This window comes from Haliotis rufescens, unplaced genomic scaffold (genome assembly GCF_023055435.1).
Source record: "Haliotis rufescens isolate VD_foot unplaced genomic scaffold, xgHalRufe1.0.p SCAF_7, whole genome shotgun sequence".
In the NCBI taxonomy this organism is placed as follows: Eukaryota; Metazoa; Mollusca; class Gastropoda; order Lepetellida; family Haliotidae; genus Haliotis; species Haliotis rufescens.
In genome coordinates this window covers 58,244,534-58,267,819 of record NW_025964361.1, presented here as the reverse complement: position 1 = coordinate 58,267,819, position 23,286 = coordinate 58,244,534, and the positions used below count along the sequence as shown (strand labels likewise).

Below are 23,286 nucleotides of genomic sequence, written 5' to 3'. Positions count from 1 at the left end.
TTAACGGTACTTGATACGTTATTTGCCTTTTCTAACGCATGTATGATATGTTATTTGTTATTGCAACATTTGAGGATTAACACAATTGATGTAACATTCAACCCCTGCCTTGATATGTTGTTGAACAGTCCTATTTCCAATAGCAAAGTCTGACACGTGATCCAGGTTCATCTCTCTGATAAGGTCACAATCCAATGACGTGTCACCCTCTGTCACCGCCCTCGCCACCGCCTGGTACACGAACAGGTACTGCTCCTGGGGGTTGTAGAGGTGTTTCAATAATAACTACAGTCAATACCTAAATGAGACAAATGGGCGTAACGCTGCTTTGAATTGTGGTTTAGTTACATGTGTCTAGCAATAAAAAAACCGTGAATCGTATCTTATGACAGAAACACAGATTCACAGAGAAAGAAATTAAGTTAATTAAAACAAAGTGTTGAATCTGCATTCCTTAAAGTTCCATTGAAACAATTTCTGATGATCCTTGTGTCAGAATATGTAGTAGAAAATAAGAAACCGCTACTGGATGTAATCACCTTTGTCTGAATCATGTTCTTCCTCTGCCCTCTCATGTTGGAGACGAAGCTGACGACGTCCACAACGCCCTCTGACACTGCCTGCTCCACAAGACTCTCAATAGCGATGTACGTCCCTGTGCGACCTATACCAGCACTGAGTACAAGAGACAGTAAATCAACTAAACCGTACGAAAAGTGGTAAGGTGGGTGAGTGAGTGAGTGAGTGAGTGAGTATGGTTTTACGCCGCTTTTAGCAATATTTCAGCAATATCACGGCGGGGGACACCAGAAATGGGCTTCACACATTGTACCCATGTCGGGAATCGAACCCGGGTCTTCGGCGTGACGAGCGAACGTTTTAACCACTAGGCTACCCGACCGCCCCAAATGTGGTAAGGAGAAGATTAATCGTCCCTTACTATTAGACAGGAACAATAGTTTCGTTGTCTGAAGTAAAATTCTGCTTCATCCACATCTTCTCAATCTATACAATAGCCTACGACTGATATGTTCCGTGAACTTTAGGGACAGTGAAGGTCGAATGAGTGTCTTTACAAAAAGGCTTTCAGCATTATTAAATATTGACACATGTAACATGTTAGATTAATCAGAGCAATGGACAAACACACGTGCATAAAAAATCGACAAACCCTTTCCGTAAGAAATATCTTGTAAGTCAATATAGTGTATTGCATCACACACAGATGTCTGGACGTAAGGGTCCATTTTTGATATGGCCTTTTCAGTTGCATAGACATATAAAGAGAAATAACAACAGATGCACCCCTTGTATATACTGGTGTAGTGCTTTCACCTGCAGTGGACTATGATCGGCTCTGTTTGTTGTCCAGATATGACCTTGACCCTCCACATGAAGTCCAGCAGGGCAGCAGTGTCCGGCACACCATGATCTGGCCAGCTGGTGAAGTGAAGGTGGTAGATATCCCGTTTCTCGCTTTCCTGAAATAAGTCAAAAGCGTCCCAAAGGGATATTGAAAGAATGTAATCTTATATCATACACGTTATAAAGTTTAGTTTACTCTGCTTAACTATGTTTAGCTGTCTAAATGATTTTTAAATGAATAATCATATAAATATAGCTATAAATGTAGTGACGGCCACTGTGGCCTAGTGGTTGTCGGGAGAGCGGAAGGTTTGGGATTTGATGCCCAGCGCTCAGCAATAAACTGTGTCTGAGCGGAGTATTTATGTTAAACTGTGGCATGGTATCCCAGTAGGCAAGCACTATAAAATCGACGTTAGTCTGCAATAGCACCAGAGCACACACGCACGCACGCACGCACGCACGCACGCACGCACGCACGCACGCACGCACGCACGCACGCACACCCATTTAACCTCACCTATATCCATATGGACACTCGTTTTGTATTAAAAATTCTCTACATGATAAAGAACTAAACTCGATGTTTGTATCTTAAGATTCTTTGCTTACATTTATTCAATGATTGTTACATGACACGTGGGTTGTTGTTCAATTCGTTTTAACAGTTCAAACAATAATTATTGACACATTATACTTTCGCTTTACTCATGTATGTGTCTCTGCGTTATTCCCTGTGTACCTGTACTCTAATGTTTATTTCTTTTTCTGTTCTGTATCACCTATTCCAAACCCGATTCCAATGTTTTCAAAATATAACTAATGCTAATGACCAAGGATGTACAGACTGATTCAGGTCCACCTTTTCATTCTCAACAGCCAACTTGGTGATGGTGTAGTTGGCTAGTCGTGTCTCTGTTTCCACTGTAACCATAACATCACCAAACTTCTCCCGTCCTTTCTCCGAAGGCCAATACTGCAGGCACTTCTTCTGTGAACCAATGTAAACAACGTACCAATGTGGGGAATCTGCTCAGCGCTGTGCTCTATTACATGATTAAATATTGTCTGTATAGAAATAGGTTATAAATAAGTAATGTGCGCTATTGAGATATTGTATTGAAGATTCGCCCCAGCACTTAAGTTCAAAGTTCACACAATCACATCTAAACATTTTTCCCCAACCACTCATGATTCAGTTCCTTCAGACAAATCTTGTCTTACCTTGCCGGCTTCCACCAACCCTGTTACCATGACAATAGAAGTGCACCCTTCTTGCCAAATCATCCTCCAGAAATCCTCGATAATGTTCGACTTGTAGGGACCTAGGAAAAGCGTTATAATTGTTACTTAAATATCATTCTGACAAGGACACAGCTACTGTACTGTACTACTATTTGACTACAAAAATATACCTTTTGGTTAGAGATATCAAAACTTATAAAGCTAATACCTGACACAGAATCTATACATCTAGACTGACACACGTTTATTGGAAAATGGTAATGTTGTTATCAATCGTGTTTATTCAATTGGCATGTGTACTACCTTGTGCTGCAATGTATCGATTGTCAGTTTTATATCCCTGAAAGAGAAATGATAAAACTGATGTTATTCATAATTAGAATATTTTGTATTAAGTTCACGTCTAACTTGAATGAGGAATGGACATTTACTTAGCATGGGCTGATGATACTACTGTATTATGGGAATCGGTATCTTAACATGGACCAGAACGAGAAAGCAACGTCATAACCATGTAATTTTAGTAATAATATCAAAACTCACATCTAGGTAGCTGGCGTTGATGTAGTCGCCTCTGCAGCCGTCACTGTCGTCGTGCAACACCACACGGTTGTAGTCATCTAGGAAATGGAACATTGCGTGTTATGGAAGCCATATTATATTTGATCAGTGGACAGGCAAGCACGTCTTGTCATACTCACATGGATAGTATCCCTTGAATCTGTTCTTCCCTTTGTTCCCTGCCTTCTGAGATTCTCCGTAGCTGTGGGTAAATCCGCCCGGCAAGCGCTAAAACATACAGAGTAACTACTCACAAACACCATCATTTTGGCAAAAGTGAAAAGAACTTGCTGAAAATATTGTTCACAAAATCCGTGATCTTGGCAAAACTGAAAAGAATTTGATGAAAACACTGTTCACGAAAACCGTCAACTGAAAAGAACCTATAAAACATTTCGTACCATAAAAATTATAAACATCTATGCATTTATCATGCATGGGATTATTTGTTATTTGTTTATTATTTTGACACAGAAACAAATGACCTGCACTTACTCGTGTATTATCGTTATCCTTGTCAACATTCTACACTGGTTTGAGGAAGAGGACTGATAATTGGACGTTCTGTAAAACACAACTTTACCTCGAATGCCTCTTGGGGATGATTTTCAATTTCACGTACTCTTGCCTCCAGATAAGACAATGGAATCACGTGACCAAGGTCGCCCAGGTTGTAATAGCTACATCCTGAGACACCCGGTGCTGCTTCTCCCTTCGGATGTATGTCAACATGGGCGTCGTAGTCTTCTTCCTCTTGGTTGGCCACACTCTGGGAATCAACTTCCTGAGGATGCTCTGGATGGCCGTGATCTTTGTCAACAATAGTCAGAGTTTGTTTTTTCTTGAGCACGGATTCATTCTCCTCAAAACCAACATTCATGTAAACGTCACCAGTTCCTGAAACAATGAACAGCAGAAGAGTAACTTCTTTCGCAAGATTATATGAAAGAACACATGTAACACCATAATAAACCATTTCAGCTATAATATTGACACGAACCTACCACGTTTGAAAGCTGTGTGTAAGCCAATCGGCGCCACCTCTTAAAACAAACATATGCTCTGAACGATGGTATATTATTTTCTTGTTCTGCATTACTACGACTGTAGAACAGTATCATCTGACTAAAATATATTAATCGAAAATCAAGCAAATATAGCTATAATGCATAAGCTAGATAATAAACATATCGTTACCTTGGAGCTTTCTATTCCTAGGGGACGTCTCACCAAATACTGGTCCATGAGGAGACCTATTCCCTCTGTTTCTTCTCCTCCTATAAGTTAAAGCACATGGTCACCAGTATGAAATTTACACTTAGATGAGCAAATTAGTTCAATGTTTCCTGGCGGATGAAACTGACCTGATGATGATGAGGAGGACCAGCACCAGGACCAACAGGACAAGGCCGGCCACAGCACCACCAACTGCCGCGACAGGCACAGCCGGGGATGTAGAAGCTTGGGTATAATACACACAAAATAAACGAAGGAACACAAATATATGTTAAGAAATCTACATTGTTTCTACTTGTAAAGCAGAGACAAATGCAAACATCATGTGATTAAAAATTATTCAAAGCAGGCGACAGACTAGGACATGCTTCAAAACAAGGTAATTTGGCCAAGAAGTTTAACTTAACTTTCAGGTATATCGAGGATCTGATATCGTTCAATAAACTCCAAAACGCAATTTCCCTTCCACTGATTTACCCACCTTAACTAGAAATAAAGGAGACCAGTAAGACTGCTTCACCTGTTTCATATTTATATTTATGGATAAAGACTCAGAGTGACAAAACACTTTCCATAAGATTGAATGACAAGAGGGATGACTTCAACTTTCCAATAGTCACTTTGCCTTCATGTCGAGCAATATTCCAGCAGCTCCAGCCTTTGGTGTTTACAGTTCAAAACTTTCGAGATACGATCGAGCATGCTCTTTGAACCAAGATTTCAAAGAGCGGCATACGACTATTGCTCAGAAGTTGTTTGATCAAGGTTACAACATTCAAGGCCTCAGTAAAGCTTTCACAAAGTTTTGTAGACACGCGGAGGACATTTCCAAATTTGACGCATCAGTGACAAAAATGATGTCTGATGCAGTTTCTTATTTTGACTTATACCATATGTTCTCGTGTTTTCAGATGAACAATTGATTCCCTTTGCATGTGATTGTGACGGGTGCCACGGGTTGGACAGGATACACTCTCCTTTTCGCGAACAACTTGTATCGTAACTGTTTTATAGTGATTCAGAAAACATGCTCATGGGTGTGGTCAGAGTCGTACAATCGACTCTGCTTTATGCAAAGATTTCTGTTGCATATAAAAAGGATTTTGTCGCTTTATTTATCAGGTGAACAATTGACATGATTTCGCATGAGTTTGTGATGGGCGCCACCGTTGGGCCAGGATACGCTCACCTTTTCGCGAACACCTGGTGTCATCACTATTTGATTGTGATTCATGGACATATGTGCGTGATATAGTCGGAATTGTGCAATCGACTCTGCTTTTGGCACAGACTTCTTATGAATATGGAAACGTGAGGGTTTTGTCGTAAGGGTTCTGATTCAGACCATTATTTACAGGCGGTCGTCATATAGCTTGAATGCTTCTGAGTGCAGCAAATGGAACCAGGTCATTCAAATAAAGTGCATATTAATATAATATCACTGCCTCTCATACTTCTGAAAATAATTATTTACAATTTAAAAACAGAACTCCTCCTGCCCATATTACCGTCCAGCCATTGCAACTGTCTACCTGTTGACATTACATAGTTACCTGTACAGTCCGCTCCTGTCCACCCCGTCTCACACCCAGTGTCACAGTGCCCTGTTGAGTTACAGGAAGAGTTCCCCTCACAGTGTCTGGATGCACAGGCCTCCTTACAGTTAGCTCCGTAATGTTCTACATCACAAGCTGTAACATTAAAGAATAGACAGCAAGGAATACGTAACGAATGAATATGATATGTATCTAACGAATAGAAAAATAGAAAATGAAAAAAAATGCTATTGTTTCAAACAGGCACAGCTTCTAGAGTACATCGTATTTCTCCCACAGGCTTATGACATATCAGTGAGAAGGACACTCTAGTTTAAACAATATTTTTCACAAGCCAATTAAAACCAATTCATACTTTACTTTAGAAGTAACACCGTTACAGGTCACTGTGTCAGCATATTTGTAGCATTGATGGTATTCAATAATTTGGAATGATTTTTTAGTATTATGTGAGGAAACAACATGTTAGTTTGCTAATTAACTAGTCACATATGTTTTATACAATCAAAGATATGAACAGAGAATATTCATATCGTCTTTGTAGTTGCTATATCGCTGGAAAAGTGCCGATTCGACAGTCAATGTTAACTCCCTCATAAAGGATAGTCGCTTTTGATATGTACTGCAGTGTTAAACTCAAAATGTAAAACAACGATAATCACCTTCACTGCAGTCTTCACCAATCCACCCTGGCTCACACCCGGAAACACATGTCCCTCTAATGTGATCACAAGGCGAGTCTCCTGCACACTTCCTGTCAGTACAATAGTTGCTGCAGTTCTGTCCATAGCTTCCACTTGAGCATGCTGAGGAGAAAACACAAAGTTACAAACACATTACAAAATGTCATTGCCAAATTGTCTGAATATCACTTGTCTTAATTCAAATCCTAAATGTTATTTAACACTGGAATAAAAGTAAATGTGTCAATGCCATCGCCAAGGTTTCATAAAACAGGATAACACTAGAGATAATATTTTTCTAAGTAGTTATTGTTTAAAGTAAGACGAGTTCTATGGATGAACAACTTCTTTATTACAATCCATAGAACTCGTCTTACTTCATCACACCAACTTCTAAATGCCACTCAAAGAAGTTAGTTTTTGTTTAAATGTATGAACAATCTGTCCCATTAATCTCAAACGAAAGTAACCCATGCTTGCCGTAAAAGGCGACTATACTTGTCGTAAGAGGCGACTAACGGGATTGGGCGGTTAGGCTCGCCGACGGTTAGGCTCGCCGACTTGGTTTATGCATGTCATTGTATCCAAATTACGAAGATCGATGCGCGTGATGCCAATCACTGGATTGTCTGGACCAGACACGATTATTAACAGACCGCCATCATATAGCTGGAATATTGCTGAATGTGGCGTAAAGAAAAAACAAAAAACAACTAATTAACTAGTCACATATGTTTTACACTATCAAATATATGAACAGAGAATATTCATATCGTCTTTGTAGTTGCTATATCGCTGGAAAAGTGCCGATTCGACAGTCAATGTTAACTCCCTCATAAAGGATAGTCACTTTTGATATATACTGCAGTGTTAAACTCAAATGTAAAACAACGATAATCACCTTCTCTGCAGTCTTCACCAATCCACGCTGGCTCACACCCAGAAACACATGTCCCTCGTACGTGATCACATGGCGAGTCTCCTGTACACTTCCTGTCAGTACAAGAGTTGTTGCAGTTCTGTCCATAGCTGCCATTGAGCATGCTGTGGAGAAAACACAAAGTTACAATCACATTACAAAAAGTCATTGCTAATTTGTCTTATTTGCCATCGCCAAGGTTTGTTAAAATAGGACAACACTAGAGATAATATTTTTTCTAAGTAGTTATTGTTTAAATGTATGAACAATCTGTCCCATTAATCTCAAACGAAAGCAACCCATGCTTGCCGTAAAAAGGCGACTATACTTGTAAGAGGCGACTAACGGGATTGGGTGGTCAGGCTCGCCGACGCCGACTTGGTTTATGCATGTCATCGATCCCAATTACGTAGATCGATGCGCGTGATGCCAATCACTGGATTGTCTGGACCAGACCCGATTATTAACAGACCGCCATCATACAGCTGGAATATTACTGAATGTGACGTATGGAAAGAAAAACAACAAACAACCAAACTTAATTACCATTGAGAATATTCAAAGTCGATAAGTTAGGGACCGCAGAGACTTCCTATTCCATATAATACACTTAATATTCAAGTGATCTAAAATGCACATCACTAATGTACTGACAGATCCAACCTGATATACAAAGCTTATCCGTCCAAATGTCATATCAAATAGCATTTAACCATCGTATCATTAGCTGATGCCTGCTGATGGCTTTCATTTTGAGGTTTGTTTGTTACAACGTAACGACTATCCTTTATGAGTGAGTTAACATTGGCTGTCGCATCGGCACTTTTCCAGCGATATAGCAACTACAAAGACGATATGAATATTCTCTAACGACAAGCTTAGTCGCCTCCTTACGGCATGTATGGGCTGCTGAAGACCTAATCTAACCCCGGATCTCAACGGGTCCAGTGGTGATTAAGCGGTTTCAATGCTTGTCCCAGCTGACAACAAATCCCAATAGTTTGCGCTCACCCACTTATTCGAGTTTCTAAGCGATAGTATTCCCGAATGGCCCATACTAAAAAAATGACTTACCATATGGATATCATTCAGTTAACGGACATAAACATAATGAATACTAGCTTACAAGTTTATTGTGGGTATATTAGCTGGAGACGTAACCATTTGATTATGTTTATGCTCTTAATGACTGATGGTGATAAAGTCGCTTTGCTATTGAAGTGTTCGCAGTGATTAAACTACGTTTGAACGAAACTGATCTTTTCCGAATAACTGTAACAGTTTATGCAGGTACATTTATACAGATAAAGTATTCCTCCCGTGACAAGATTAAAGGAGTCCGTGCTTGCCGTTTGGAAAGATGCGTGCCAACGTGAGAAGTTCCTAATAACAATTTCTGGTGACATATTGCTCATTGCAACGTTACACTACAAACAAATAAACAAACGTGTTCTTGCTCAACATAATGGTCGCAACCAAAAAATAAATCGATTTGACGTTTCGTGTAGGTTTCATTGAACAATAAACATTGTTTTGAGCAGGTAATAATAGGTTCTTGTTTTGAAGGTATACACTGTTAATTGTAATGAATGTTGGTTTAATAATCTAAATCCTAGTTCCAACCTTTTAATTTATGTAGAAACAGTCTGAGTACATCATTGAATAGTAAAGTTAAGTTTGGTCATTCACAAGTGTCGCTAGTTCGATCACAGAATTGATGCTTACCTTCTGTGCAGTCTTCACTCATCCACCCTGGCTCACACCCGGAAACACACGTCCCTCGTGCTTGATCACATGGCGAGTCTCCGGCACACTTCCTGTCAGTACAAGAGCTGCAATTCTGTCCATAGCTTCCAATGGAGCACACTGTTGAACAATCACAAAAACACATTACAAAAAGCCATTGCTATTTTATAAGATTATGACTTGCTTTAATTTTCAAGTCTTAAATGTTATTCAACACAGATAAAACAGTATAACATTGGAGGTAATGTTTTCTAAACTTTTATTGTTTAAATGAATGAACTAGCAATTTCCCATGAATCTCAATCGAAAGCCACCAGCAGACAGTAGCACATCATACAATGATTAAATAATATTTAACATAGTGTTTGGACATAGTTGTCATGAACACATTACAAAATAGTGAGTGGGTGATTTTGTTGTTTAACGCCGCACTCAGCAAGGTTCCAGCTATATGACGGCGGTCAATAAATAATCGAGTCTGGACCAGACAATGCAGTGATTGGCATCATTAGCATCGATCCACATTACAAAATAGAGCGCCTTCATGGTCTAGAGGTAGAGCGTCCGCCAGGAGAGTGGAAGGTTCGGGGTTTAATCCCCGGTCCCCATACCAAAAGATGTTAAAAGATGGTGCTTGTTGTTACCCTGTCTGACGCTCGGCATTAAGGGGGTAAAACAATGACTGGTCGGCTCAGAGTCAGTATACTGTGGCTGAGTGTGGAATTCATGTTAAACTGTCGCATGATATTTCAGTGGGCCAGCACCATAAATCGTGCACTAGTACACGCACGCACGCACGCACGCACACACATACAGACACACATCGCTATATTAGCGCAATAATCATCGCAATAAGACATCTTAAAGTGCCATAGGTAGGAATAACTTTGCAGAATTGGATAGATCGTAACATCGTTGATGCAAATCTGGTACAAAAAACATCGAAGCGGTGCGTAAATATGGTTAATTTCTGCTTTAGTCATGTCGATCAATTAAATTGACCACTTCCTAGAGTATCTGTATTGCTACTAAGCTTTTGTTTGTTTGTTGTTTGACGCCGCACTCAGTAATATTCCAGCTATATGAGGGCGGTCTGTAAATAATCGAGTCTGACCAGACAATCCAGTGTTTGACATCATAACATCGATCTACGCAATTAGGATACGATGACATTCATCAACCAAGTCAGCGAGCCTGACCACCCGATCCCGTTAGTCGCCTCACGACAAGCATGGGTTGCTGAAGACCAATTCTTCCCGGATCTTCACAGGTTATCTGCTAAGCTGCTATCATCAGATAGATAATATAGTGGATAGACACTGCAACCAAGTCATCATATCAGTCAATGAAAACCTTTGTTAGGCTTTAGTCCATGCCATACCATAAATCTCCACCTCACACAGATTTAGCAGTGTGCTGTGCCTGATTGTGAAGTATCTCCCTGTGCCGTCACACGTCACGTCGTACACGCTTTTGCTTGTTTCGACTGTGTCAATGGGGAAGGTGTAGCAGGTGACGCCGGGTGTGGAGCTGCTGGAGTTACTCAGGGAGAGTACAGCAGTCCTGATCAACTCAATATCTAAAAAAGGCAATGACAGAAATGACATACTGCCGGAGGGTGACAATTTTCTCTTGAACAATGACAAATAGCATATCAAATGATACTTATCATCTTGTTGTTGCTTAAACATGTGGGAACGTCAAACAAGACCACGTGACCACATTCAGTTTAAATGTGTTAGAAACATTTTAAGTTGTTTTTGATCGGCATGTACTAACATGCTTTTTGATGCCTCACCGTAATATCCCAATAAATCAAAAAACGCTGCCTGAACTGATACATACAATGTGTCCTGTGGTATATCCTGATGTCATGTATCCTGTACAGTTGTCCCAGGTGCACTGTCCAATTAGCTTGAGGGACTTTGGAATGAGAGTGAAAACAGGAGTTGTGGAACACATCCTGGTCCCGGTTCCCATCTACGGCTTTGTCTGCAGTCCAGCCTCTACTTGCGTAGTCAGTTGCGGACGAAGTTGCCGTCTTGTTGTAGGCAACGTTCCCTTAAATAAAAACATTTAATGAACTTTAACTTTGAATTTTGTATGAGGGAAAAGTAACTATTTAAACTTCCTAGGAATTTGATCTTGCTGGATCCACATGATGAGTGATAATTGAAACAAAATGTTAGAGTTACTGTTACAGACATGCGGAAATTGTGAATGGTTGAAGGATATATCCCAAAGGACACTGTTTCACACTTTTGCTAAAGAATTTAAAGATCCAATTTCAAACCACATAAACATCGAATTACACAATGTATGTGATCATCCAACCGTGTGGCTTTCAATAGATATAACCAGTGGTAAACTCTGAAGGGCTTAATATACAAACTACAGATGGGATGAGTGTGGTATTATCGAAGTGGAAGACAAAAAAATGGGATTCAAGGCTTTTTTCTGCACATTGCTCCGAGAGGATTCCCTATGTAGAACGGTTAACCCAGAAATCGGTTCATACAGAGCTTAATTTAAAAAAAAGTGTAAATAACCACACACAAGATCAGTGAATAATTAACATGAGTGAGTGAGTGAATATATATATGTGTGTGTGTGTGTGTGTGTGTGTGTGTGTGTGTGTGTGTGTGAGTATTTCAGCCAAATCGCGACGAAACAGTTATAATAATTATATTTAGATTTAATAAAAAGCTGTCAACGATGGACAGTAAGTTAACTAGAATATAACAGTTTCAGTTGTAAAACTATTTTAGAACAGTTAAAGCAATACATTTATAATCAACAATACAATATAAAAATGGGTTATAGATCACCAGCAACCAAAGTTAGGCCACCTTACTAGGGACCGAGGGGACTTACTCGTCCATTTGAACATCCACCTGTTCTTTTACTAAATGGAAACGTTGATCATTGATTCGTGTGGTAAGAAAACCCACCTCTCTGACAGGTTTGCCCATTCCCACCAAACCATCCAGGATCACATGTACCGTTGCAGATTCCAGTTGTCTGGTTACAGTGTGGAGTACAGTGACAAGAGTAGCTACACATGTCTCCAAATCTTCCTCCTTGGCAGGGGGTACCTGTATAATATACATGTACAACAAGCTTGGAACAAGTTAATATACAATATCAAACTAAATGTTTATAGTATGAAAGGTCATTGACTGACATAAATGAAGTGCATACTATCAGTTCACAAATAGGTTATCGTTTCATTTAAGTGCATTTCTACTCTTGAAGCCACACTTTCTAAGTCTTGATAATGTGTGGTTGCCATAAGGCGAACAAATTGTTCGAATTACACATATATTTGGTATGTTTTGCTTTCGAATGCCTTTTAAGGAAGGATTCAGACATGTTGAGTTTGGTTTAATTGTCAATTAAATTATTGAATTATATTAACAGTAGTATTTCTCCATTTGTCCAAGCCAATTAAAATACTTAGTGGTGACGTTTTCCATATGACGCCAAATTTGACGCTGCTCTTTTCAGATTTAAAGTTGGGATTATCAATAGTCCTAGGTTCTATTTTCTGATAAGACTTCTACATTTTCATAATTATAATAAGACTTTCAGGAGCCAACTCATAAATAAGAAGTTACAATATATTTGGCTCATCACACAGCCCTAGCTTTAGTCCAATTGAGCAATCGAACCACTCAGATAAACTACAGTTACCACCTTTACATCGAAATTCATAGTCTGAATCATATTCTACATTTTAACTGGTAGATCATACTTTTGGAGAACATAAGTTGTTTTTTATCAACAGAATCAAATGCATTTTTAAACATAGACGTAGGGAACGTTACGTTTACTTAAACTGTTTTTGTATACAAGCAGTCAATATGAACAAGTTATCCATTATTGCATGTCAAGGCCCGAAACCTGATTGTTCTGTACATATTTTGTTATCTTGTTTGGACCAAGATATAAATATATTGTGAACTACTGTTGTCAATATCTTTCAGAATACACTTTTGAAACTTATACCCCTGTAGTTATTACCATAATGTCTTGGGCCATTTATAAACTTGGCACTGATCATAAACTTTCAGTGTAAGAATACAATCATCTTCGTTCACACAAATCTACGTCCCAAAAATTTGCACTGATATGTATTTGATACTGACTCTTACAAATCATGCCCATGTATTTAACTTTCTTCCCAGATAATTGACTGTTATCAAGCGATCTCTCTAAGATATGTAGCCGTTCTTTGTTAAATGAAGCACATGTATATCTATTGATTGACTTGTATCTATTACGAAGTTCCTCAAAAATTATTTATGAAGGTGAATTTTAACACCTTCTGTACCTTCGGAGTGCTCTCCGGGACTCCTGTTTACTCTTATGACATTCTATAATATACGATTTTCTCGTGAAGCATCTCTAAGAAGACCTAACATTTCTCTTAAATATAGAGGCAGCTTTTAACAAGATTTGTAAATACTTCTAAATAAGATTCAATTTATCATATCAGTAGCACAGATCAGGTATATAGTAACAGTTCTAAAACAATTAGAATGCGCGTTGTCCTCTTTGGGTTTGACTGTGCATGCGGGCATGCGTTTTGAGGCAATGCATGGGAAGGATACAAAATCTCCTGCAATAAAAACATGACGGCCGGGTAAGGAGGCAGATGACACAACATAAAATTCCAGCCTATATAACAGTTTTCTACAAAATCATGTAGTAGTTATAGGTTCTGGTGGAACTTCCCGAAACACATAATGACAATACATGTACACTTACAATTAGATTTAGTGTCGAAATAACATTTTAATATTTTTTTCATATTCATTTTATGAGCATTGCCAGTCTGTTAATGGTCCTGTGCATTATAGTATATTATACAAAACTGATACCACAGTAGCTACAGATATCCATATATATAATCCATATATATATTTGCTTATCTCTCCAATGAATGATGCGTGGGTTGCTACCCATGAGAGTTGACACACTGGATCTGATCATCACCAACAGAGAACATTCTATCTTCTGTTGAGTTTATTGATCACAGGATATCAGACGACAGCAGCGTGTTTTGAGATCTGAATCTGAAGAGATTTGGAAATGCTGGATATGCCGATGACAACAAGGTCAAACTCAGTATCAGAACATCAGATATATGCAACTATCAAAGCCAAATGGAATAATGTATTATCAACATTCGGGGGATAACAGCGTCCTGAAACTCAACGACGACAAAACAGAGTACATGATCACTGGAACCAGGCATCACCTCAGTGAGGTAGATAGTATGCCACTTAGTGTAGGAGATTCCAGCGTCACCCCATCTCACAGAGGGAAGATTCTTGGTGTTATCTTCGCCAAGACCATGTCATCAGAGCAACAAGCTCTAAGCATCTCAAGAGCAGCTAACAGTCATCTGCCGAGTATGGGTAAAAGTCGGACGTATCTGGACATAGAAACCACGTAGCTATCGGCCCTCTCGTATGTATCATCAAGATTGGATAATTCCCTCCTGTTCAATCAGCCATCTCCAGAGAGTACAAAACAGAGCGGCAAGAATAATCACTAAGACCAATATACATTTCACCGGTTCTTAAGCAGCTGCACTGGCAACACGATTCTACAAACTTTTAAAACTCTAGTCCTCTCGTACAGAGCTGTTTCCGAGAGTGAGTCAGTGTACCTGGGGGACCTAACTGATCCTCACATACTGTCGAAAAGCCTGTGGTCTGAAGACAAACACCACCCGGATGTCACAGTCAAGTGACAGGGCATTCGCAATTTCACCTGCTTTTTGGAATGAAGACATCTTTTTTAAATACGAGCACTACTGACAGAAAAGGGAACTGAGGAAATGATAGTGAAGTTGTAATGACGATAAATGTCTCTAAAGAAATTCGGGAGTGTAGATCAAAATATGCCTTCTCTTCGAAAATAATCGGAGACAACCTTGGCAGCATGTGGTCTGGTATTGATATCTCGCAGTTAAACACTTCTGCTGATATTTCTAGTGAGTGGAACAAAGACAGGACGCAACTGTCGTACACACCATAGCACCACCGCCCTCAAACCGATCATGGTCAAAAAGTGTTGCCCTAACATACCACTCACGCCTTGCTTTTAGGGGGATGCATAGAGCCTGATTTAACGGTAGATTAGCCTTCCTGTTATAGCAAGGAATTCTCAATTGAAACCAGGAGCAGAAAGAATTCATTGCGTATTGCAAACAATATAATGAGATGATCTTGTCTCATCTTCGATCTTTCCGTCGTTTCTTTTAGGCCTGCCACTCTCTTGCCCTTTTATCTGTTCATTGAGATATTCACGGAGGCAGTTTTAAGCGTGTGCTTAGCTCAGTTGCATCAGTGATTGTGAGTTCCCCTGTTAGTGCATACATTTTGGCTTCTGTGTGCACGTGCATCCCGTCTGTTCATGCATGATGTGAAATTTTATTGCGATTAGAGCTTTCGTTCTGATGCAACGCGACAGTACTATACAACTCAACGAAAGCTACGTTCAAATAATTATTATTTTTGTCTGTAGGACAACACTGGTTAGAGTTGAGGAGAGTGATGCCCGGTCTGTGCTATTTTCGACAGGGGCGTACGGGTAGCCAAGTGGTTATAGGGCTCGCCCGTCACGCCGCAGACCCGGGTCTCAATTCCCCGCATGGGTACAATGTGTGGAGCCCATTTCTGACGTCTCCATTGATATTGCTGTAATATTGCGAAAAGCTGCGTACAATCATACGCACTATTTTCCCCAACGGACATATTGAAGTTTCTACATGAAAATAAATACGCCGATACCAATCATCATCATCATCATCATCATCATCATTTATTGTATTCAGGCCATAGGCCCATATGCATACAATAATATTATATTTATACAATTTTGTACAAGTATAAACATGCAGACTTATATATACAATTTTGTGAAAAATAAATCGCATCACAACACAACAAGAGGAGATTAAAGCATTTGATTAATAAAGGCAAATAACCTCAAGAATAATTAAACATCATTTGTACAAAGACGGTTGCAAAGTCTTAAACCATAATTATGTATAGGATAGTATTCTTTTGTTGCTCGTTAGATATTTCATCAAAACGGAGGAGCTTGATTAGTGTATTGATGTTTTGGGGTAAACCTTGGAAATATTTTGTTCTGAGCGATTCATAACATCGACAGATAAGCATAAAATGGTATTCGTTTTCAATAAATGTGGGACAAAAAGGACAAAAACGCATATTTTTTTAAATTGAGGAAAAACGACCCGTATTACATACTAAATTGTTCAAACCTAATCTAAAACGTGTAAAACACACTCTTATTTTTCTGTCTGTTATTTCTGTTAAGTACTGTTCTGGAGATAAGCAGGATTTAAATGTTTTATAAAGGTCGTATCTTGAACTATTTTCCAATGTAGCTCTCCATTCTTGGATAAACATATCAGATGCAACTTGTTTAAATACACTAAGAAATCTCCAACACCTTGGTAAATCCAAACATATCCAAATCCATGAAGAAATAAAAGTTGTCTGATTTTAGTGACCCATGTTATATAACCAACATTGTCGCGGTATTTCAGCATTTCATAACATTTACGTGGAATACGATCAGGTGACATTTCTGTAATCTTTAACCAATATTTTAGACCGCGTACATAGGAACAGATATATAAGGGATGTCTTCCACATTCACCATACACCATACAATTTGGGGTAGATTTGCCAACATTTAAGAATCGTTTACATGCAGTTAAGTGAATTTTTTCCAAGATGTGATATTTTTCGAGACCCCAAATCTCTGAACCATATAACAGAATTGGTTTAACTTGAGAATCAAAAAGTTTGAAGAAAACAGACGGGGAAGACACACCGAGTTTATCAAGAACAACAAATAAAGTAATGAGGGCTCTCTTAGCTCGTAGCGCAAGATCGTTGACGAGGTGATTTAGTTTCAGATTAAAAGGAAAAATGACACCAAGGTATTTATAAGTTTTTTCAACATTAATTTGTTGCCCATTTATATACCATTTTTCCCTGTATGCAAGAGGACCCCCCTTTCTAAAAACAACAATTTTCGTTTTATCTGTATCAACAGTCAGTTTCCAGGAGATGGTATACTGAAACAATATGTCTATTTGTGTCTGAAGCCCATTAACAGTATCAGAAATTAGTATAACATCGTTTTCGAAAAGTAATATTAGCAATTCATACATATCTGGATAAAGTTGGACACCGTGTTTTCCGTTTTGTTGGATTTCAAGGGACAATTCGTTGATAAAGAAAGAGAAAAGGAGAGGGCTTAAAATGCAGCCTTGTTTCACACCGATAGGGCAATCAAAGTAATCAGTGACACCATTTTTGTGACGAACACATGATTTGACATTTGCATATATAGATTTTTATACATTTTACCCCCAACGCCCGTTTTTCTCAAACAATCCCAAAGTTTACAACGATTAACACTATCAAAAGCTTTTTTGAAGTCCACAAATGCAACATACAGTTTTCGTTTCCGGCATCCAAGATATTTTTGTACAATAGAATAAAGTGTAAAAATATGGTCGATAGGTGAATATGATCGTCTGAAGCCTGCCTGATTTTCTGGAATTTTATCATAAACATTAGACCAGAGCGTTAAACGCTTGTTTAAAACTATAGCAAAAACTTTACCTAAAATACTTGTCAATGAAATTGCTCTATAATTATCAGGATCGCTTGTATCACCCTTCTTAAATAGAGGAACAATGATAGATTTTGACCAAGTTGACGGAAATATACTTTTGTTGAATATTAAAGATGGAATGCAAAAATGGAACAGTTATGTGTTTGGAACTCTTCAGCATATCCGCTAAGATATTGTCAGGGCCTGGAGATTTTCGAGGTTTAAGTGAGTCAATAGCATCGAGAATTTCCTTTCTCGTTATTTCGGACTCAAGAATGTCAAACTCAACATCTGATTGGTTATAAACAGCAATATCGTCATGCTCATTTTCAATAACATCATGGAATATAAGATCATTGCCAAACACATGCTTAAAATGAGTCAGCCACTCTGTGCCTGTGATATTATTTTGAACAGATGATGGACTGCGTAGAGAATTAATTTCTCTCCAGAACCGTTTTGGGTTTGATAATGAGGCATTTAGACGATTTAATTTGGTAACTTTAAGGGATTTTAAATAGCTTTTACATTCTGTTTTATATTTGTCGCGTAACTGACATTAAGTTTTCCTATTAGATTCAGATCTATTTTTACGGAACTTTCTTAGCGCTCGTCTTGCTGATCTCCTATGTTCTCTACACTCGTTGTTTAAATTGAAAATATATTTACGTGGTTTATTTCCAAGAACTGGTTTTTTCATACACTGCCCTGACTCAAGTAGTAGATTTACAAAAAGATCAACTGCATCGTTTATGTTAGTAAACACTAACATAAACGATGCAGTTGATCTTTTTGATCAGCGTAGTCAGAAGAATCTGTGAAGTTTCAGCCAAACGATCACTAAGACAGTGTACAAATTCATCTCTATGCAATTCATTCCATACAAATCTATCTGCCGAGTTGGTGCTATTACATTGTGCAAATCTATTTGTGTTTTCTCGTGGAAATGAACAACTCAGTTCAAGAGGGCAGTGGTCCGAGTCAAGACTCTCGCCAACTGTAAGATTATTAACAAACTCGTAGAAATCAGATGAGGCAATAAAATAATCAATAGTACTACTACCATTACCACTAATGAATGTATATTCACCATTCATGTCGCCATTAACTCTGCCATTTAGTATGATCAAGTTGAAAACATAGCAGAAGTTAATTAGAAATCGTCCAAACTTATTAATAACATTGTCATGCGAAGGCCGTCGTGATATACATGCATCTACAATGTCAACTTCTGGGAAAATATCGGGATCATTTGTGGTCGATTCTTGATCAACTAAATTATTTTCACTACCTGTTCTAGAGTTAAAATCTCCGCAAAGAAGCACAGTTTAATCAGAGAGACGGTCTGCTCTATCAAGAAAGAATTCATCGAGTTTATCATATACGTTAATTTTTTTATGTTTGTCATAGTATGTAGAATTTTCTGGTGGTATGTACAAGGGGCAAAACAATACATCTTTAGGCGTTCCAAAGAGGTTTGTCTTCAATATAATTGACAAGAAATTATCAATACCCGAATTACTATTAAATACATTACAAAACTGAGCAAACTCATTTCTAATGGCAAAACAAACACCACCACATTTTCTCCCACGACCGGACAGCTTTACCGCCGGGGAGTAGAAGACTTTAAAACCAGGTAACCAATCGAAGTCGACTGAGTCAAGAAACGTTTCAAATAAACAAATAATGTCAAATGTTTCCAAATACGAATTAAACTTGTCATTTGACAGCTTACTAAACAACCCATGAACATTCCAGCATAAAAACGAGAAAAACGATTGTCAATTTCATTTTGGCTATCGACATCGGTGTACAACGAATCTGTATCCTCTGAGAAAGTATCCGGGGCCTGGCCAACATCTCAGGCAGTCTGATTCCGAGCATTTGACCTGGTATTACGACGTCGAGTCGCCGTGTCGGAGATAGTCACTCGATCCGGTATGGGCTCAGTTACAAGCCGCCCATTTTTAAAGTAGCCTCGCATATCGGTGCCCTTTAAGTCCTTGATTTGCTGTCGCTGCCGGTTAGTCAAATCATTTGCAACGCCATAACTAGCATCTCTCAGTTTGGGTCTCGCACTCAAGATCAAGATTTTATCGTCACTCTCGCGTACTTTCGGGATCATTGGACGCGGTTTATCGGCGGCTTGGGGCGTCTTGCCGAGTCGATGGGCTCTGATCAGGTCCTTGGGTGACCACGTTTTATCGGTGACACACTGGTTGAAAATATCCACCACCTTTTTTTTACACTGTACGGTATTCTCGTCTCCCTCAGGAATCCCATAGATAATCACATTGTCTCGTCTACTGAAGGCCTCGAGCTTATCAATTTCGTTATCCATAGAAGTGACTTTATTTTCGATTTGCTCAAGTTTCTCATTTGTAGCGTCGATATCAGAGACAATTACATCTTGATTAACTTTAATGTCACTCACAGTAGTTTGAAGCTTTGAGAACTTACTTTCAAGGTTGCTGCACTTGCTGTTCACGTTTTGGATCTCATCCCTGAGTGCTTTGATCTCGCTCGATAAGTTTTTTTTGACATTTAATATAGAATCAAAAAGATCCTGATTGCTTGGGGGTCCAGGATTTAGCTCGACGTCACCAGACATGATTAGCAAAAGGGGGACAAATAGCCTATACAATAGCCTTTTTGTAAACCGAAGTTGTCAATTACACTTGTCAGTATCACGGGGCTCGTGCACTTCGTGGCCAAGTGGGGCATGGACAATAAAGGTATGTCAACAAGCTGACACGTTTGGTTAAATGTTGTGACGTCACACAGGTAATGAATATCGATTTCATCGAGAATATATTGATATAATGAAAGTTCAAATGCAAAAACTGCACAGATGCCACTATCAAATAGTGATGACATCAGGTGGTGAAAAGGTGGGCGCATGAGCGACCCCAAAACAACCATTATGCACCACTGTCGTACGTAAATACCAGACCAACTGTGAAAAGAGTGAGTGAGTGAGTTGGGTTTAACGCCGCTTTTAACAGTATTCCAGTTATATCACGGCGTGTCAGCTTAATGTGGGAGGAAAGCCCGAAGTGATGCAGGTCTCAGACGTTTACCACTTCGGTAAAACCCACGAGCACGGGTATGGTGCTGACAAACCTAGAAACATAATCGGGACGAACCAGGATTCGAACCCACAATCATAAGTTTCTGGCGTGTCCAAGGGACGCAACTCTGCACAGCGAATCGCGGCGCCTTAGACGACTGGGCCACCCGTGCCCCTATATCCATGGGTAACGTTTTGTCAAAGTTTTTTTTCTCCCAACCTAGACCGGCTGTTTCACTGCCTAGTCGGTATGACTACGCCTTCAGAAGCACAGTCACAATGTCACAATCTTTTGACAAACTGCTTATCCTGGGCCAGTTCCCCAGATTCGCAATCGATCGCTAAATAATTCTTGACAGTTCAAAATTAGTGTTTATACAGTCGAACCTCATTGCGTTGAAATCGTAGGGGCCTGGAAAAAAGTTGAGTTATCCATGGTTCGAGGCATTAATTTAGGTTTAATTTGGACACTTAGGTATCCCAAATGAGTTCGAGACAACTAGGAATTCGACACATCCAAGTTCGACATAACAAGGTTCGACTGTATTAAAAGCCAATAGTCTGTTTAAAAGATAACTGAGGTGTTAAAAAGTATTTAACGGAGGTTTGGAGGTATGTAAATTTTAACGGGCATTTAACCAACCACTGAGGATATCCACGATTTCAGAAACAACATAAACGTTTGTTAAATTCAACGGATAGATAACTGATGTAACTGCTTGTTAAAAGTTAACCAGTCTTGAACAACCCCGCCCCTGTGCTACTAGATAGCCCAAACGCTGCAGATTGAAGCTTTGTTTCGTGTACATTGTTAGAGAAATTGACCAGAGTTGAAGGTTTTATTCTGGAGACAAACACATACTTTGACGATCACTGGCTCTGTATCTAGCATAGTGCAAAACTCATTTTACTGTTGTAACAGAAATAATCAATCAATTGCAATAAACTATTGAAAAGATTGGGACCAGCAAAGTATATTCTATCCGAATATCTGACATCGGCAGTGATCTCTGAACTTGAAATATTTCCGTAAACAGTAAACGTCATAGTAGTCTATTATATCACATTATGTCTCATTCTGATGAAGTTCAACAACTTAAAAGTTCAGCAACATAAAAACGACCTCTGTCCGTCACTTTTCGTTTCCAGATAAACTATTTAATGTATTTTCGTTCTGAAACTTTTTATACGCATTACACATGGGCAGAACGTTTCCAAGGAAACAAGTTGGATCGTAGGTTCAGTTAAGAATAACTCATTAGCCAAATCTTACAACCTACAACCCTGTGTGGACAGTGGTCAGACTTGGTGACTTGGCTGCTTGTGTGACATCGTACCCTAACAGCGTTGGACGTTACTCATACTATCATTCATTGGACATATTTTCAAGCTGCTGTGATGAAGCTGAAATACTGCTTAATTTACAAACAACCGTAATATCTAAATGGACGGGAGATATCGATATCTATTTCTTCTGATTGTCTGTCCCTCTCATTGTGCAAGTTTGGTTGATTTGATGACAATGTTTTACCTGACAAACATTACCAAAGCAATCTGACTTCTTTATTTATACACGGCGACACACACAAATTATTTTACCACAACATATTTATCCGTTTATGACAAAACTTGAATAGTTTACATGTAGCTCTTATTGTTGATTGTTACAAATATATGTTTTTTGTAGCATCATTTGCATATACAAAAATAAATTCGTCTTACTGTACATGGCAATGTGGTGACACGTTTGTCGAGGTGTCCACCGGTAATACACGTACATGTGTCAGTAAGGCAAACCCTGCTTACCTTTCATACAAGTTTGTAAAACCTTACCGTACATATTTGTCAAAGATATAGTCATGTTGATTATCCATCAGAAAAAAATGTCGTAGTGTGAGTATTATATATTTGAGTATTAAAGTTTGTCCCACTGGGCATGGGAATTTAGTGACACGTTTGTCTGCGTGTGAACCTTGTATACGTACATGTATCAGCTGAGGCAAACCTGTGCTTACCTTTCATGATGTTTGTCCTTACTTTACAAATCGCTATCAGTGTTTTTTATATGTCTGTCATATACGTATTTTCCTAGGATTAGATTAGTGTCATGTTAATTACCCACAAGTACAAATATCGTAGTGTGACTGGAACCTACCCAGCATGAGTTGAATCCACCACCCTGACACAGCCGCAGTAAGTATCAGCCACCTCACACCCGCCATGTTTGTGAAC

At 38.9% G+C, this 23,286-nt stretch overlaps 1 protein-coding gene across 1 annotated transcript; it reads right to left on the bottom strand.

The window, feature by feature from the left end:
* Positions 1 to 42: 42 nt before the first annotated feature.
* On the bottom strand, positions 43 to 23,286 carry LOC125376067 (receptor-type tyrosine-protein phosphatase kappa-like). The gene is made up of 18 exons (XM_048387507.1): positions 23,210 to 23,286; positions 12,263 to 12,406; positions 11,157 to 11,372; positions 10,693 to 10,890; positions 9,291 to 9,431; positions 6,626 to 6,769; positions 5,961 to 6,098; positions 4,536 to 4,632; positions 4,369 to 4,448; positions 3,755 to 4,068; positions 3,312 to 3,399; positions 3,154 to 3,230; positions 2,914 to 2,950; positions 2,590 to 2,690; positions 2,228 to 2,356; positions 1,336 to 1,481; positions 540 to 675; positions 43 to 255 (listed from the first exon to the last, which is right to left on the bottom strand). Exons 1-18 carry the CDS (start codon positions 23,274 to 23,276, stop codon positions 58 to 60), a joined length of 2,451 nt encoding a protein of 816 aa, XP_048243464.1. The 5' UTR covers positions 23,277 to 23,286; the 3' UTR covers positions 43 to 57.